Source organism: Arvicola amphibius, chromosome X (assembly GCF_903992535.2).
Source record: "Arvicola amphibius chromosome X, mArvAmp1.2, whole genome shotgun sequence".
In the NCBI taxonomy this organism is placed as follows: domain Eukaryota; kingdom Metazoa; phylum Chordata; class Mammalia; order Rodentia; family Cricetidae; genus Arvicola; species Arvicola amphibius.
In genome coordinates, this window is record NC_052065.1 from 6,517,770 (window position 1) to 6,534,768 (window position 16,999).

The 16,999-nt window shown below is 41.1% G+C and overlaps 2 protein-coding genes across 4 annotated transcripts in view; both read right to left on the reverse strand.

Annotated features, from left to right (window-relative positions):
* The window catches only part of Cdkl5 (cyclin dependent kinase like 5), a 216,334-nt gene that overhangs the window by 113,789 nt on the left and 85,546 nt on the right, over positions 1-16,999 (reverse strand). The gene's annotated exons all lie outside the window — the stretch shown is intronic.
* LOC119804895 (gap junction alpha-6 protein-like) lies at positions 4,803-7,008 on the reverse strand. The gene has a single exon (XM_038316664.1). The coding sequence runs from the start codon at positions 6,957-6,959 to the stop codon at positions 6,033-6,035; it is 927 nt and encodes a 308-aa protein (XP_038172592.1). The 5' UTR covers positions 6,960-7,008; the 3' UTR covers positions 4,803-6,032.

A 16,999-nucleotide genomic window follows, 5' to 3' on the forward strand; every position in this document is an offset into this window, starting at 1 on the left:
ATATCAAATAATCAAATTAAAAATGGTGTACACATCTAAACAGAGAATTCTCAACAGAAGAATTTCAAAAGGCCAAAAGACATTTAAGGAATTGCTCAACATTCTTAGTCATCAGGGAAATGCAAATCAAAATGACTCTGAGATTCCACCTTACACCTGTCAGAATGGCTAAAATCAAAAACACTGATGACAGCTTATGCTAAAGGATGTGGAGTAAGGGGAACACTTCTCCACTGTTGGTGGGCATACAAACTTGTAGAGCCACTTCAGAAATGAGTCTGGCAGTTTCTCAGAAAATAGGGAACCAATCTACCTCAAGACCCAGCAATACCACTCTTCGGCATATGCCCAAAGGATGCTCAATCATACCACAAGGACACTTGCTCAACTATGTTCATAGCAGCATTATTTGTAATAGCCAGAACCTGGAAACAACCTAGATGCCCCTCAACCAAAGAATGGGTGAAGAAAATGTGGTCCATTTTCACAATGGAGTACTACTCAGTGGAAAAAAACCCAACAACAATGACATTGTAAAATTTGCAGGCGAATGGAAGAAACTAGATAAAATCACCCTGAGTGAGGTAACAGACCTCGAGAGACAAACACAGTATCTGCTCACTCATAAGTGGATATTAGATGTAAAGCAAAGGATAAGCAGTCTATAGTCCACAGTCCTAGAGAAACTAGGTAACATGGATGGCTCTGTGAAGGGGAACTAGATGAGATCTCCTGAGTAAACTGGGGGAGGAGGGTTGAGGGGAGGGGTGGGGAAGAGACTGAGAGGGAGAGTAATGAAAGAGACAGCTTGATAGATGGGACCATTATGGGGTTAGGGAGAAACCTGGTGCCGGGGAAACTCCCAGGAACCCACAAGGATGAGCAGAGATAAGACTCCTAGCAACAGTGGAGAGGGTGCCTGAACTGGCCTTCTTCTATAATCAGATTGGTGACTAGCCTAATTGACCTTCATCCAGTAACTGATAGAAAGCAGACACAGAGATCCAAGGTCAAGCACTGGGCCAAGCTGCAGGTGTCCAGTTGAAAAGAGGGAGGAGGGATTGCATGAGCCAAGGGGGTCAAGATCATGATGGGGAAATTCACAGAGACAACTGACCTGAGTTGTCTGTGGGAGCTCACAGACTCTATACCGACCGCTAGAGAGTCTGCATATGACTGAACTAGGCCCTCTGCATGTGGGTGACATTTGTGTTTGTGGGGCCTCTAGCAGTGGGACCAGGATCTGTCCCTGGTGCATGAGCTGGATTTTTTTTAACCTATTCCCTATGTGGGATACCTTGCTCATCCTTGTTGCTCATCATCAGGAGGAGCTTGGTCCTGCCTCAATTTGATATGCTAGGCTTTGTTGACTCCCATGGGAGACCTATCCCTTTCTGAGGAGCGGATGGGGGGGGGGGGAAGAAAAAGGAGGTGGGGGGAAGAAACAAGAGAAGAGGAGGGGGGGAACTGTGGTTGGTATGTAAAATAAATTTAAAAATTTAATAAAAAAACAAGTTAAAAAAGAAAGAAAACTGGGTCTAAGCTGGTGGTGGCACACACCTTTAATCTCAGCAGTCAGGAGGCAGAGACAAGTGGGTCTCTGTGAGGTCAAGGCCAGTCTAGTCCACACAGTTAGTTCTAGGACAGCCAAGTCTGCATAAAGAAACCTTGTTTTGAAAAACAAAATAATGTACTTCTCCCCGCTACCAAAAAGAAAGAAAATGGCATCTAATGACAGCTCATATTCCTGGGAGCACAGTTAGGATTCAATGAAAAGACAAAAAACGTTCAGCGTTGACCTAAGTTAAAATGCTCTGCTTGTAGCCATTCTTAAACACGAGAAGTAGGTTCCCAAGTGAGTGCAGAGGACCTGGGGCAGGGTCTAAGGTCTAGCTCTTTTTTGCCCTACTGAGACTGCCAGTCGTTGCTGTTATTATTAGTAAGCTGAGTCTCACTACAGTAGTGGAACTGAACATCCCTATCCAACAAAGTCAAGAGCTGCCCTAGGACTGGGCAGGCCATTGGACTATAACACTTGCATGGCAGGGCTTAAGGACTACTGACTGGACGTACTTTGGTCATCTGATCTCTAAGCACATGGCCCGAGAAGCTGAAGCTAGGAACGCTCTGTTTGCTAGACAGCAGCAGTCAGCAAAGGACTTCATGGGAACCCAAGTAAAACACAATGATGACCAAGATAACTACAAGTCACTAGGCACAAGCCTCCTCAGCATGTGTCTACCACTCAGCCAGCTAATAAGAAAGGGAAGGGCTTCAACAACATCATAAGCCAGGGAGTGCAAACTTAATTTTATTTTAAAACTAAAGAATTGTAAGCGGCGTGTGGCAGTACATGCCTGCAATATTAGCACTTGGGAAAGTGAGAAGGCAGACTGAGAGTTTAGTAACAGCTCAGGACACAAGCAAGACCTTGTCAGAAGCAATCAATCAATTCTGCATGACTTCAAGCACCAGAACGACCCAAAAACCAAAAAGAAGGAAATGACAGTTGTTCACTAAGGTCAAGGGAAAAAACTTAATTTATTTCACAGGTCTCTGAACTCCACAAAACGACAAGCTATTTCAAAGCAAGGACTATCGATAATCAAGGGTCCACTGCAGTTGCCTAATAAAAGTAAGTCTGAAGAATAAACTAGTATTATCATATAAAATATTGCTTAAAGCCAGACATCCTAGCATATACCTGTAACTCCAGCACTCGGGAGGCTGGAGCAAAAAGATTATGAGATTGAAGGCACTCTGTGCTACACCGTACATTCAAGGCAAGCCTGAGTCTCACAGTTCTACAGCAAGACCCCGTTTCAAAAATAATTTTTTAAAGTGTTGCTTATAGACTTTATTTGGGGATCTTTATTATAACACACAGACACAGTCTCTCTCACAGACGCACGCACGCACGCACGCACGCACGCACGCACGCACACTTCTAGTTCTGGCCCAGAAAAGATAGCCTCATTCCTCCCAGGTTCCCTAGCTGTTATCAGTCTCTGGCCTCCACGCGTGCTTGCACAGGCAGGCACACCTATATACATACATACCACAGATAGTACAAAGAACAGAAAAAAAACCCACCCAACTTAAAATATGTTATGGCCTATATAATTTGTTTGAATAGCATCCTTGAAATGGCAAAACTAAACAGGTTAAGTAAAGATTAGGAATTACCTAGGGTCAGGGATATGGAAAAGATGTGACTAGGACTATAAAAAGGTAATATTACTAAAACTACTGTGTATTTTGATTATAGTGGACACAAAACTCTACACAAATTATAAAGTTATATATAACTAAACACAATGAGTGTATATAAAATTGGTGAAACTGAAGGTTAATGGATTATGTCAATGTCAGCTTTCTACCTATGAAATTATGCCTCAAAAGTTAAGAGGTATAATGGTGTGCATTGTAATTCTAGTAAATGGGAGGTAGAAGCAGAAATAAAAATCAGAAATTCAAAGTCACCCTTGGCTATATATTGAGCTCAAGACCAGCATGGGTTATAAGAGATCCTGCTTTAAAAACACAAACAGGCAAAAAGTAAACAGTAAAAGTTGGGGGTATAGCTCAGTGACAGAGTGCTTACTTGGCATGCACAAAGCCATGGGCCCAATCTGTAGCCCTATTTAAACCAGGCATGGGACACACTCTTGTAATTCCAGCACTAAGGAGGTAAAGGCTTGAGGATCAGAAGTTCAAGGTCATCTTCGGCTTTATAGTAAAGCACCACAGCTTCAAAACCAGAGTGGGATATGTGACACCTGGGTCTATGACTTTCTTAAAAAATACTTATTTGGCCAGATGTGGTAGTACACACTTTTATTCCCAACACTGTGGAGGAAAAATCAGGTGGACCTCTCTGAGTTCTAGGCCAGTCTTATCTACAGAGCAAGTTGCTTAAAGGCAAATTCCAAACCAAACAGGGCTATGTAGAGGGACCCTGACTCAAAAAAGTTACTACTGAATATAAGGATATACAGAATCTATTCTTTCTTATAATCACGGTTGAATCTGCAATTATCTCAGGGTAGAAAGTGTGAAGAAAATGAATGAAACAGGAATAGGGAGTGGCAGTGGCAGTGCCCAATCTGATTCCAAGGCTTCAGAAATTCTGCAGTGTCCAAAAGTGCCCCCTTCCTAAATAACTGATTAATCTTCATAAGCTACTTCTAAAAACACCTGGCACTCATCATTTAACTAAGGGACTAGATTTTCCAAATGAGACTGTGTCAATGGTCAGAACCAGACTTTAGAAACTACAGGTCTGATGATCTGTTCTTGTGTTCTCCATTTCCCTCGGTTCCGCTTATTGATGAGAATATATCCCTTAAAGGGGAAGGGAAAAAAACCCAACTATATTCTTTTTGCATATCTGGAGGTCATGGATCTCTCTGTGATTTTAGTACATGAAATGAAGGATGCCAATTCTAGAATCATGTCGCAGCGTCACCCCACCTGAATTTCAAAAACTGTGATTGCACTGGATTCTGCTTCATGGGCAGGAGATGGGGAGTGTCTCACACTCTAGCCCACTGCAATTGTCTTGGCCTCCATGAGCCACCATAACCAGTTTAGTGTGCTTAAATGAAGATGCACCAGTGAAGAGTTCAAAAGACCGGTCAGAAGTTATCAGAGAAGGAATACGCATGGACTGCTCTCTTACTACTTTATTGAATAAAGAATTCTCTAGAATAACATGTGATAGGCCTGGATTGCACGAAACAAAGCTGAACATGGTAGTTTAACATCAAATGGTAAGCAAATTAATATTTTTGGAATAAAATTGTGTGTGTAGCTGTCATGGAAAAACAAAAGTCTGCAGCTCAGTATTTTTCAATCTGTGGTATGTATCAAAAGGCATAAGAAAAATGAGTAGCATTTCTTTTATATGTTTCAAATCAATTACACAGGTATTTCACAAATCTCCCTCACCCTCTCCTGCTTTCCAAATAAAATCTTAATATAAACATGAAAAATGCCAGTAATCACAAGAGACTGCCAAACTCACAGCAGAAGGTAACATCTGAATTAATATGTATTATCTAAAACAAAGCCAAGAATGCCCACTATTGCCAAATTCATGTAGACACATTTCATAATTCACTTCTAAGCATTTAAGTTTGTCATGTTCACAATTGCTGTTTTCAGTACAACTGTTTCTTTAAGGGCTCCAACTCTTTCTTGGAAAAGAAAAATAAATTGTTTACATCAGTGATAGGATTGCTGGTATAGTATAAAAGAGAAAAAGAAAACTCATCACAATTACCAGAACTATGACATATTATAAATTGGGGGATGCATTTTAAGGGAAAACATAATTTACTTTTACGTTAGGAATTAAACAGTATAAACATAGTATGGGCCCAAACAATAAAATCCAAGAGAAAGGCTCAACTTTCAATGGTATGTTTGTATTATTTTAAAACGCAGGATTGGGAATTTACACTGTATCTGCGTCTATGGATAAATAATAAAATCACTCTTCCCCCCCCTCCCAGAACCATTTTAGGGTAATATGGGAGAGGCAAGGTCCTTATACATTGCCTAATACAAGTTATAGTTGGACTAAAAGTTCTTTGAGTCAACCATTTTATTTATTTAGTTCATTTGTTTAAGTTACTATCTTTTTGTTCTTATGTTACTTGAGATCTTACACATACTAGACAAACCATTTACCAATGAGTCAAGAACTTTAATCATAACACATGTCTCTTCCACTTCTTCTCCTAGATCCTTGTGGTCTAATATCTTTCTGCTTGCTAGTTCTCACAAATAAGGTCATTGAATATTATCTGTACTGAAACATGGGTACACTTTCTACCACACTTTGATTCTCTTTAGCAACCAGGCAAAATCACAATGCTTTCAAGAAGAAATCGCAGTATCTAAGCTATCAGGCTGCTGTTGTCATGGCCACTACTATTGGTGGAGAGCTGCTACTCTGCAACACTCGTGTTCAGTGGCTTTGATTTGCTTTCCTCTCCACCCAGACCATCTGAGAATCCTGCTTATCCTCAGGGTGAAGAAAAGGATGAGTGCCGGGCAGAAAAGATACTGTCTGCCTGCCTTCCCCCACTCAACTCTGTTACGCACTGTAACCGATATTGTTCCCCAGGAACCACCTGATCCTCAGAAAACATGGTAGTGTGAACATTTGGTGAGGAGGCATGGGAAAGGCTCTGGAGATCAGCTATACTATAGTAAACCTCATCCTCCTTTCTCATGTAATTCTTAATGACCTTAAATAAGATATAGGACAGCTCAATGACATTCAAGGCTAAAGACAGCAGGGACACCACCAGCATAAAGAGGATGAAGATGCTTTTTTCTGTGGGGCGAGAGACGAAGCAGTCCACCTGATGTGGGCAAGGAGGTTGTTCACAAATGTAAACTGCCTTCAGGATAAATCCATAAATGTACCACTGGACCAGCAGGAAGACCACCTCAAAGACAGACTTGAAGAAGATACTGAGCATGTAGGTTAGCAGCAACCTGCCTTTCCTTTCCACCTTAGCTTGTTCTTCACTGCCGCTCTCGAACTTCTTTTCTTCAGTTTGCTGCGAGCACGGTTCCAAGCAGGCACCATTAACACGAACAGCTCCAAGCTCCTTCTCTTGCTTCTTCAGCTTCCCATTCTGCCGGGTCTCATAGAACACGTGTGCCAGGTATAAGAGTGTAGGCACAGACACGAATATGATCTGGAGGACCCAGAGGCGCACGTGAGAGATGGGGAAAGCTTGGTCGTAGCAGATGTTTTCACAGCCAGGCTGCTGAGTGTTGCACCGGAACTTCAGCTGCTCATCACTCCAGGCTGACTCAATGGCCGTCCCCAGGAGCAGGATGCGGAAGACGAACAGGACCTTGAGCCATACCTTTCCTCCAGCTGTGGAGTAGGGCTGAACCTTTTTTAGGAGCTTGGCTAGGGCACTCCAGTCGCCCATGCTGCCCTCTCGCCGTTCTCGTACTTAAAAGAGAAGCGGGCACAGCAAGTGATTGCACGCCTTGGAGGACGAAGTAAATGAAAAAGTAAGTGCAAGAGTCACACCTGCCTCAAGTTCAAAAGCCTACCGCTGTTTGGCCCCTTCCTCGCGCCATCTCCTAATAGAAGAAAATTGCTGACAACAGGCAAAAGCTTATGGGAATTCATTTTTATAAGTGGCAAGTGTTCCTACACCAGAACATATGTGTATCTATAATGAAACAAGTTACATAAATGGGAAACAGATAAATTTAAAGGGCTTCTTCATTTCAGTATAAAACAATCTCCAAAAATAATGAGCCAAGTCTTTAGCATATTAACAATCCATACTCATACACTGATTGATGCAGTTTCAGAAGTTGGGCCAACATTTCCCAAAGAGAGACAAGGATATTCATTCATCCATTATTTATTCAGTGTCTACTAGGTGAAATATACTATAACAGGCACGGGCTCTTACTGGTGAGTAAAAGAGAATATACTTGTGGAATGTACAATCAACTGGGGAAACTCGCTAATTTCAAATATGGAGTTTTGCTGGTATATGCCAGTAATCTCCAGCCCTCAGAATACTGAAGTGGAAGGATCACTCAAGAGTTCTAGGCCTACCTTTGCTACCTAGTGAATTCCAGATCACCCTGGGATACCCACTGAGTTTCCTGAGCTACAGAGTGAGAACTTGCCTCAAAAAGTATAACATTTTATTAAATACATAATATAATTTATAAGATAAGGAATGAAGAAATCCAGTGCAAGATACGGCTTACACCTTAATTTCAGGAACAGGTGTGTGTGTGTGTGAGAGAGAGAGAGAGAGAAAGAGAGAGAGAGACAGAGACAGAGAGAGAGACAGAGAGAGAGAGAGACAGAGAGAGACAGAGAGAGAGACAGAGAGAGAGACAGAGAGAGAGACAGAGAGAGACAGAGAGACACAGAGAGAGACAGAGAGAGACACAGAGAGAGACAGAGAGAGAGAGAAATAGAGACACACACACACAGAGAGAGAGAGAGAGAGAGAGAGAGCTTATAATCAAAGGAAGTCTCGATGAGCAAATGAATACACAGCAGTTGCAAATTTAAATAGATGCTGAGAAGAAAATAACCAGGACACACTGACAAAAAATGAGGTAGGAAAGCTCCAGCCAGACTGATTAGAGATAGTCGGACAAGAAGAAAATTATTGCCAGATGTGAAAGAAACAACAGAGATTCGAAAAGGAAAGAAATATATATATATATATATATATATATATATATATATATATATATATATATATAAAATTAAAAGGCAGAAACTGAGGTAGCTGTTGAGGAAGTGTAAGGGATGAGCGAGAGTCACAGAAGACTTACATCAGACACCACCTAGCAGCAGAAAAGCCTGGATGCTGGAACAAAGATTACACTGTAAAACTAGGACAAGGCTAAGGCCATGGGAGAAAAGTACAAATGGTTGTCCCAGGCTTGCAGGGTGAGTGGGAGGACAGGAATGACAGGCAGGGCAGTATTAGAGCAAGGGACATAGAGATTAGGAAAAGAATGGGAGCTCTGTGCTAATAGATAGCGAGTGAGTTTTGGTGGAAACAAAATATCAAGAGGCTATCAAGAATGATGGGGGCCTGGGAAGATGGATTAGCAGTTAGGAGGACATAATTATGCTATATGAAGAACTTAAGGTGAAAACCTTTCAGAAGGAACAATGATGCCATCCCCTAGCCTACTGAGTGTGGGTGGAAGCAGGCATGACAGAAAATATGAGCCAGGCAGTTCTGAAGACTTGGTAGTCTTCATCCATTTCTTCCCTAGAGGCCCTGTTTCTTCATGAAAAAGTCCTCAAAGCAAAAGCAGGGTGAGATGCTTTCTGCTTCCAATTCAGAGAATAGTAGATGATCTTACGATGGATGGGCCACAGATAATTTCTACAAAACTAACAAACAACTATCCTTTTTAATTAAATACTTTCAATGCACCAAATCATTTACAAAGTAAATTTTCATCTGCTGCGTTAAAATCATACTTAACATTTTAATCCACCTCCTTTTTCCCCAAACACAGTCATTGTAAGCAAATGAGTATAATAAAACAGAGAAAGATTCTTAACACCAGCACCGTAAGACTTTGCCAATTAATAATCAATTTTAAAAGCTAAGCCATACAACTAATTTGTTTCTTGTCTTAATGGCCATTCCACAGAGTACTTTCAGTACTGTGAGAAAAAATTAAAATGAACCCTAGGAAAAGAGAAGGGTTAACGAAATTTACAGCGTGCCAATCACCTGAGATTGGTTGCAACTGTTATCCAAGAATAAGAACTGAAGCTTCTCCAAATTAAAATTGTTAGCCAGTTATCAAATTATAAGGCTTCAAAGTACACAGAGTACTTTCTCAGCTGGATAAATAACACATTTTAGATGAACTTTCCTCTGTCGCGCAGATTACAAAAGTTGTCCCATTAAGCTAAAGTCACCAAGATCTAGAATTTATAATTAGTTCATCCCTCAAGGCTAATTGAAAACAAGTCAGTGGCAGTATAAGACTCCCCTATTTCTTCTCCATCATCTGTCACATTTAAACAGGGCTTCATCGCTAGAGATTTGAAGGTGCCTTAGAAATTGAGCTCCTTTTGCAAAACACATAGGGGGAAATGGTAAAGAAAAATCCCCAGAACTACTTTAGTCTCGTCTATAAAACGTTAGCTGGCAAATCAAAAAACAATGCTGGGGGCAAACAGGAGTCATAATATTTTTTTAACTAATTCAGGGTACAGTTCTGAGCAATTTTCAAGAACTAGGTGAAGTTTTTAAGCTTTTCAGCTATTCTGTTCTGAAAAAGTTCTTACTAAACATATGAAGATAGAGATGTAAGATTCAAAAGGATGAAAACAACTGAGAATGAGTCATCTTAGCTAAGCAAATGCTTCACAGGAAAGTTTAAAACCCTCTTGCAGAACATTATTTTTAAACTGGACAAGATCTTTCTAATTTTAAAATATAAAACGTAGGACTTCCAGTTTCAGCTCAACACACGCGGGGCTGAGCTACATCATCGTTCCTGTCATTACAGCAAGAAAGCCCCAACGGATTTCAAATTGCCAAGTTTTCTCCAACCCACCAAAGAACTGAGGACACAGGGCAAGAAAGCCCCTCTCTCTAGATGGGCAGATACACACAATCTTACCTAAGATACTTACCCGAAGCCGAAGGCACTTGGGCAAAATATTAGTAAAGAAAATAAATCGGACAAACGCTGAGTGCGACAAGCGTTTGGAGTGAGAGCTCCCAGAAGAGACCCTCCCACTCCACAGCTCTGCCTCCAGGAATCTCACCAGGTTCTGACTCTGAAATCTCCTCCCCTCTGTAGGAGAGGAAAAGTAACCATTCTGAAATAGCCCCAGAAGTAAGAGCCAATAGGAATCTCTTCCTTGGTAGGCATGATGGCGCCTGCTTTTAATGCCAGCCCTTGAGAGATAGAAGCAGTTTGAGGCCATCTTAGGAGTTCCAGGACAGCCAAAGCTACACAGAGACCCTATCTCAAAAAAACAAAAACAAAAACAAAACAACAACAGCAGAAAAAAAACCCTCTTCTTTGGGGAAGGAGAATGTAAGCATTTTTGAAAAGTACACTGGAAAAAGGGAAGAGTTTTCAAGTAAATTCACTCTCGTTGCCTAGGCCAACATGTACATGTGTACTCGGAATCTCCTGCCTCAGCCTCTCAAACAGCTAGGATTACAAGTCTGTACCATTTAGCCCAGTTCAAACAAGTTCAGAATGTTCTTCAGTAACAAAGGCTAATACTCCGAACACAATATCAGAAACATTTATCCTGGAAGAAGGGGAATTAACTAGCTCTAGTCCAAGTGTTCCTTCTATTTCACCTAACAGAAGGGAAAAAAGGAGCGGCAGGCCTGGCCATATTTGTAAAGGATACAGCCAAGGACTCCTACCCCACTGAAGCCCTACATCACAAAGCACTTTCTCCATCTTCTGCTTTCCGAGCATTTCAACGGGGATCCAGTACAGAACAATGGATCATCACTAAAATGTGGTGCAAGCAAGGGAGTCTATACTTAAAGTTCTTAGGAAAAAGAAAGAGCCAAAGGGTAGAAAAAACAAACAAAAGGACTAGAGCAGTAGTTCTCAACCTGTGGGTCACAACCCCTTGGGGCATGGCATCTCAGCTATTCTGCATATCAGATACTTATATTAAAGCTCCTAACACTAGTAAAAGTACAGTTATGAAGTAGCAATGAAAATCACTTTGTGGCTAAAGGGTCACCAACCATGAGGATCTTTATTAAAGGGTCACAGCTAGGAAGATTGAGAACCACTGCTCTAGAGACAACTGAAGGGAGTAGCAAATAAACTTCTACGATTAGAAATGGGGCTAGTGAAGTGACACACTCAGCAGGTATGGGTGCTTGCTGCCAACCCTGAGAACCCAAGTTCCATGCTGCCAACCCTAAGGACCCAAGTTCCATGCTGCCAACCCTAAGGACCCGAGTTCCATGCTGCCAACCCTAAGGACCCGAGGTCCATTCCCAAAACTCACATGTTTGAATGAAAGTTCAATCCCTACAAACTATCCTATGATCTCCACGTGTGCAGCCACACATATAAACTGAATGAATGAATGAGTGGATGGATGAACAAACAAGCAAAGGAATGAATGAATGAATGGAAAAAATTTAGTGGCTCAGTTCCTGACTGAGGAAAATAAACTCTTTACTAACGGCCTATTTATTTCAGTTTGTATCACCCAATAACCATATCCAGTGAACACACAGAGAACACAAGGCATGCGAGGGGGTGAGAAAACCTATCTGAGTAGATAAAGAAGTATAAGAAACAGATGAAGACAAGCCTTGAGACTTGAGAATTATTACATAAGGAATTTAAAATAACTATGAATAAACTGGGCATAATAGTACAGGCCTGTAATCCTGGCACTAAGAAGGACCACTAGTTTAAGGCCAACTAAAGTTGCATAGTGAGACACTATGTCAAACAAAAACAAACTGTGATCAATGCACTAAGAACTCAGAAAGTATGCCTTTAATGCCAGCACTCAAGAGGAAAAGTCTGAGGCCACCTGGGGATACAAGGCACTATACCTTGAAAAGAAATAAGAATGTTAAGAAAGAAAGGAGGGGAGAAGTCAACTTTCCTAACCCTCTACAACTACTCAAACACTCACAACAACAAGAAAAGCTTGTTGGAAGAGATGGCTGTGGTAAGAAAGCTGTGCTTTCACCTCCCCAACCTCCCACTCTAGCTCACAAAGACAAACAGAATGCAGAAAGCAACTTCTTCTGTCTGCTGATAAAAGGCTCTGGGTTTTTTGCTTTTCTGTTGTTTTGTGCTTTGAGAAAATCTTGCTATGTTGCCAAAGCTGGTCTGAAACTCAAAGGATTCTTTCACTTTGGCCTCCAGAGTAGCTGGGCCTTGAGTGAACTGAAAGCATTCACCACCATGTTTGTTCGAGATTATTTTTGAACACTGTAGCTAACACCATGCACTGGATGGCTAATGGTAACTTAAAACCTTTCTTTAAACACCAGGCACAAAAGACAAGACCACCTGTTTTGGTCACTTTCACAACTTTATACTTGAAGTTCTAGCTAGATCAATTAGGCTAGACAAAAAAACAAAGACATCCAACTTGGAAATGAATAAGGAAAACTATCCATCTTCACAGATGAAATCCTAAAGAATCGACAAAAACAAAACAAAAAAATCTATTAGACCTAATAAAGTTAGCAAAGTTGTAGAAAATAAGATCAAAACACAAAAACGCAAGCATCAAAGTCACCGAGGAATTCTGCTACTAGGTATACATCCCAAAGTACTGAGAACAAGTACTTGGATCCTTGTTTGTGAAGCAGTGTTCATAATAGCCAACAATGGAAACAACTTAAGTGTCCATAGCATATTAATGGATTGGAAAATGTGAGGCATACATGATAGATATACAATATATATGTATCATATATAGAATACATACATAACATGTACACATATATGATAATACAATGGAACACTACACGAATGAAGTTCTCATATGTACAACATGAATGAGCCTCAAAAATATTTAATGGAAGAAGCCAGATTTTATAAAAAAAATGATAAATACTGCACCATTCCAGAACTATAAAAATCTATAATAGACAAAAGTCACAGGAAAGTTAAAGTAGCTGGAAGTTACTACGTACTAGGGTGCAGTAAGTAAAATATAGGAAATAGTGGCGAATTAGTTCCAAGCTTCTATTTAGGCTAATGAAAGAAGATTGAAAACAGACATTACAGTTGTTTTCACATCACTGAGAATGCAGCTAATATCACTGAACTGTAACACTCAACTTAAAATGCTAAATTCTGTTATACAGCTTTCATCACAATTAAAAATAAACAGGAGTATTGCTATATACTACCAACAAACAATTGTAAATGGAAATTAAGAGATCACTTTTAGTTACAAAAGCATGACAATGAATGAATAAATAGATGAAATACTTGGGGACAAATCTGAGGTTCTATGCAACCCCTATCAAGATTCCAATGGCTTCCCCACCTCCAGCTGATCTTATGTCAATAGGATCTTATGTCAAAATCAATATGTCAGCACAAGATGCTTCAATATACAAAAAGAACATTGAAATGAAATTAATTGGAAGACTCGGATTTTCTGATTTCTAATTTTATTACACAGTTGTAATAATCAAGACAATTTGGTATTGGCATGAAGACAGGCACAAAGCCCAACGAACAAAATGAAATGTACCCAACCACATCCCCACCCCCACGCACTCATACCTATGGCCAAGTGATTTTCAGCAAAGGTGCCGATACGAGTCAGTGGAAGAAAGAACTGCTCAACGAAAGGTACTAGGACAACTGGATAGTTAGATATAAAAGAACGACAATAAGAGCCAGATATGGTGGCTCATGACTAATCCCAGCATGTAGGATGTGGAAGCAGGGAGAGCAGACGTTTGAAGTCATCCATAGTCAAAGCTGAGTTGGAAGGCAACCTGAACTATTTGAGACCCAATCTAAAAGAAAAAAAAAAAAAAAAAACAGGGGCTGGGGATTTTGCACTGGGAGTAAAGTGTCTGGCCTTGGAAGCATAAGGACAGTCCTATTTCAGATCTTCAACACCCACATAAAGCCAAGCATAGCTGCACAACTGATTAACATGAGTCCACGCAAACATGTACATGGGGGAGAAGGCTACCCCTGAAGCTTGCTGGCTGGCTAGTCTAGTCAACTGATGAACACCAAGTTCAGGAAGAGACGATGTCTCAAGAGGTAAGGTGTAGTCTGGCATGGTGGCGCATACTTTTAATCACAGCATTAGGGAGGCAGTGGCTGACAGATCTCTGTAATTTCCAAGGCAGCCTGGTCTACATAGCAAGTTCTAGGATAGCCAGGGTTGCACAGTGAGATCCTGCCTTAAACAAAAACAGGGCTTAGAGGGACGGCTCAGTAGTTAAGAGTACTAGCAGCTCTTCTAGAAGTTCAGGGTTGGATTCCCAACAACCACATGATGACCTACAACCATCTAGATTTCCCATTCCAGGGGATCCAATGCCCCCTTTTGGCCTCTGTGCAGACTGCATGCATGTGGTGCAAACTCATGTACATTAAATTAATTAACTAATTCATTAAAAATGAAAATAAGGTTGACCTTTATATTACACTATAGGAAAATTATACAAATATTAACTCAAAATAGATCAAGGACCCAATAACTACAAAAGCTAAAATCATACTAGTATTCTATCAAATATATATAAACACATTTAAACTTTCACATCCTTGAATTTCAGTGGTTTTTTTAAATGTGATTATTAAAGGAAAAGTAAATAATATATCATCAAAATTAAAATTTTGTGCATCAAAGACATCAACAAGAATATGACAACATCTCCTGGGAGTGTGGGGACCATGGGAGAGGGGAGAAGGGGAGGGGAGAGGAAAGAAGGGGAGTAGAGAAAAAATAAAATCAATAAAATCAATTCTCACTCATAATTGGGTTCTAGCCATAAATAAAGGACATCGAGCCTATAATTCGTAAAAAATCCTAGAGAAGCTATATAAGAAGGTGAACCCAAAGAAAAACATATAGTTATCCTCTTGGATACTGGAAGTAGACAAGATTGCCGGACAAAAAATGGGAACATAGGGGTGGGGTGGGATGGGGGGAGGGGGGATGGGGCGAGAAAAGTGTGAAGTGGAGGATGGGAAGAGCTTGGGGGAATAGGATGGTTGGGATATAGGAAGGGTGGATATGGGAACAAGGAATTATATATCTTAATTAAGGGAGCCATTCTAGGGTTGGCAGAGACTTGACTCTAGAGGGGTTCCCAGGTGGCCAGGAAGATGCCCCCAGCTAGGTCCTTGGGCAGCTGAGGAGAGGGTGCCAGAAATGTCCAGATCCTATTGCCATACTCATGAATATCTTGCACATCACCATAGAACCTTCACCTGGCACTGGATGGAGAAAATGACAGAGCCCCACATAGGAGCACCGGACTGAGCTCCCAAGGTCCCGATGAGGAGCAAAAGGAGGGAGATCATGAGCAAGGAAGTCAGGACCGTGAGGAGCGCGTGTACCCATTGAGACGGTGGGACAGATCTAACGGGAGACCACCAAGTCCAGTTGGAATGGGACTGATGGAACAGGGGACCAAACCGGACTCTCTGAATGTGGCTGACGGTGGAGGAGGACTGAGAAACCAAGGACAACGGCAATGAACGTGAACTCTACAGCATGGACGGGCTCACTGTGAGCCTTGTCAGTTTGGTTGCTCACCTTCCTGGACTTAGGGGGAGCTGGGAGGACCTTGGACTTAACATAGTGAAGGGAACCCTGATGGCTCTTTGTCTTGGAGAGGGGTGGAGTGGGGGTATGGGTGGAAGGGAGGGTAGGGAAGGGGGAGGAGGAGGGAAGGAGATGGAAATCTTTAATAAAAAAATGAGGAAAAAAATTTTAAAAACACAAAAAAGAATATAAACCCTGTCTCGAAAAACCAAAAAAAAAAAGACTACCTATAGAATGAGAGAAAATACTTGCAAACCACATACCTGATGAGAAACTTATACTCAAAGTCAACAACAACAACAACAACAAAAGAATCGATTTAAAAATGGGCTTTTATAGGCAGATCTCTGTAAGTTCCAGGGCAGCCTGGGCTACATAGTGATCTTACAGAGATCTTATCTTTTAAAAAGAGCTGTATAGACAATTCCCTAAATAAAATGTACACATGGCTGGACAGAAGGCCTAGAACTTAAGAACACTTGCCATGCAATCATAAGGACCAGAGTTCAGGTCCCTACCACCATGTAACAAACAGGCATCCCTGTAAAAGTCTGTAACATTCCAGCTCTAGGGAGACAGAAATGGGAGGATCACTGAGGCTTGCTGGCTCCCAGCCTAGCTAAGACACAAGCACCCAAGTTCAGGGAGGGATCCTGCCTGAAAGAAATAGGTAGAAAATAATTAAGGAGGATGCCTAATGCCTTCTCCAGGCTTCTGTGTATCTACAGGCATGAACAATGCACAGATTCATATGCACACATTCACACACACACACACACACACACACACATAAATAAATCAACATAAATCTCTGAAAAAGAGGACAGTATACAATGGTGAAAATGTTCATAAAAAGATGTTCAACGTAACCAATCATAGGTGAGTGTAAATCAAAACAACAACGAAGTGCTGCATTGCATCCACTGGGATGGCTGCAATAAAGTAAAGACGTGGAAAAACTGGAGCCTGCCTACATTGCTGGGGGGAGTATAGAGTGCCTGCTGCTATGGAAACTAGTTAGGCAGTTCCTCAGAGAAGTTAAACATAGAATTTCCATATCATATTCTTTCTACTCCTAGGTACACACCCTACAGAAGCGAAAACAAGACCTCTAATACTTGCACATGACTGTTCACAGCAACACTGTTCCCAACAGCCGGCAGGAAGAAATGACCAGACATCCAT

Coding starts and splice junctions, on each gene's coding strand:
- LOC119804895 (XM_038316664.1), bottom strand. CDS start 6,959: ATGGGCGACTGGAGTGCCCTAGCCAAGCTCCTAAAAAAGGTTCAGCCC.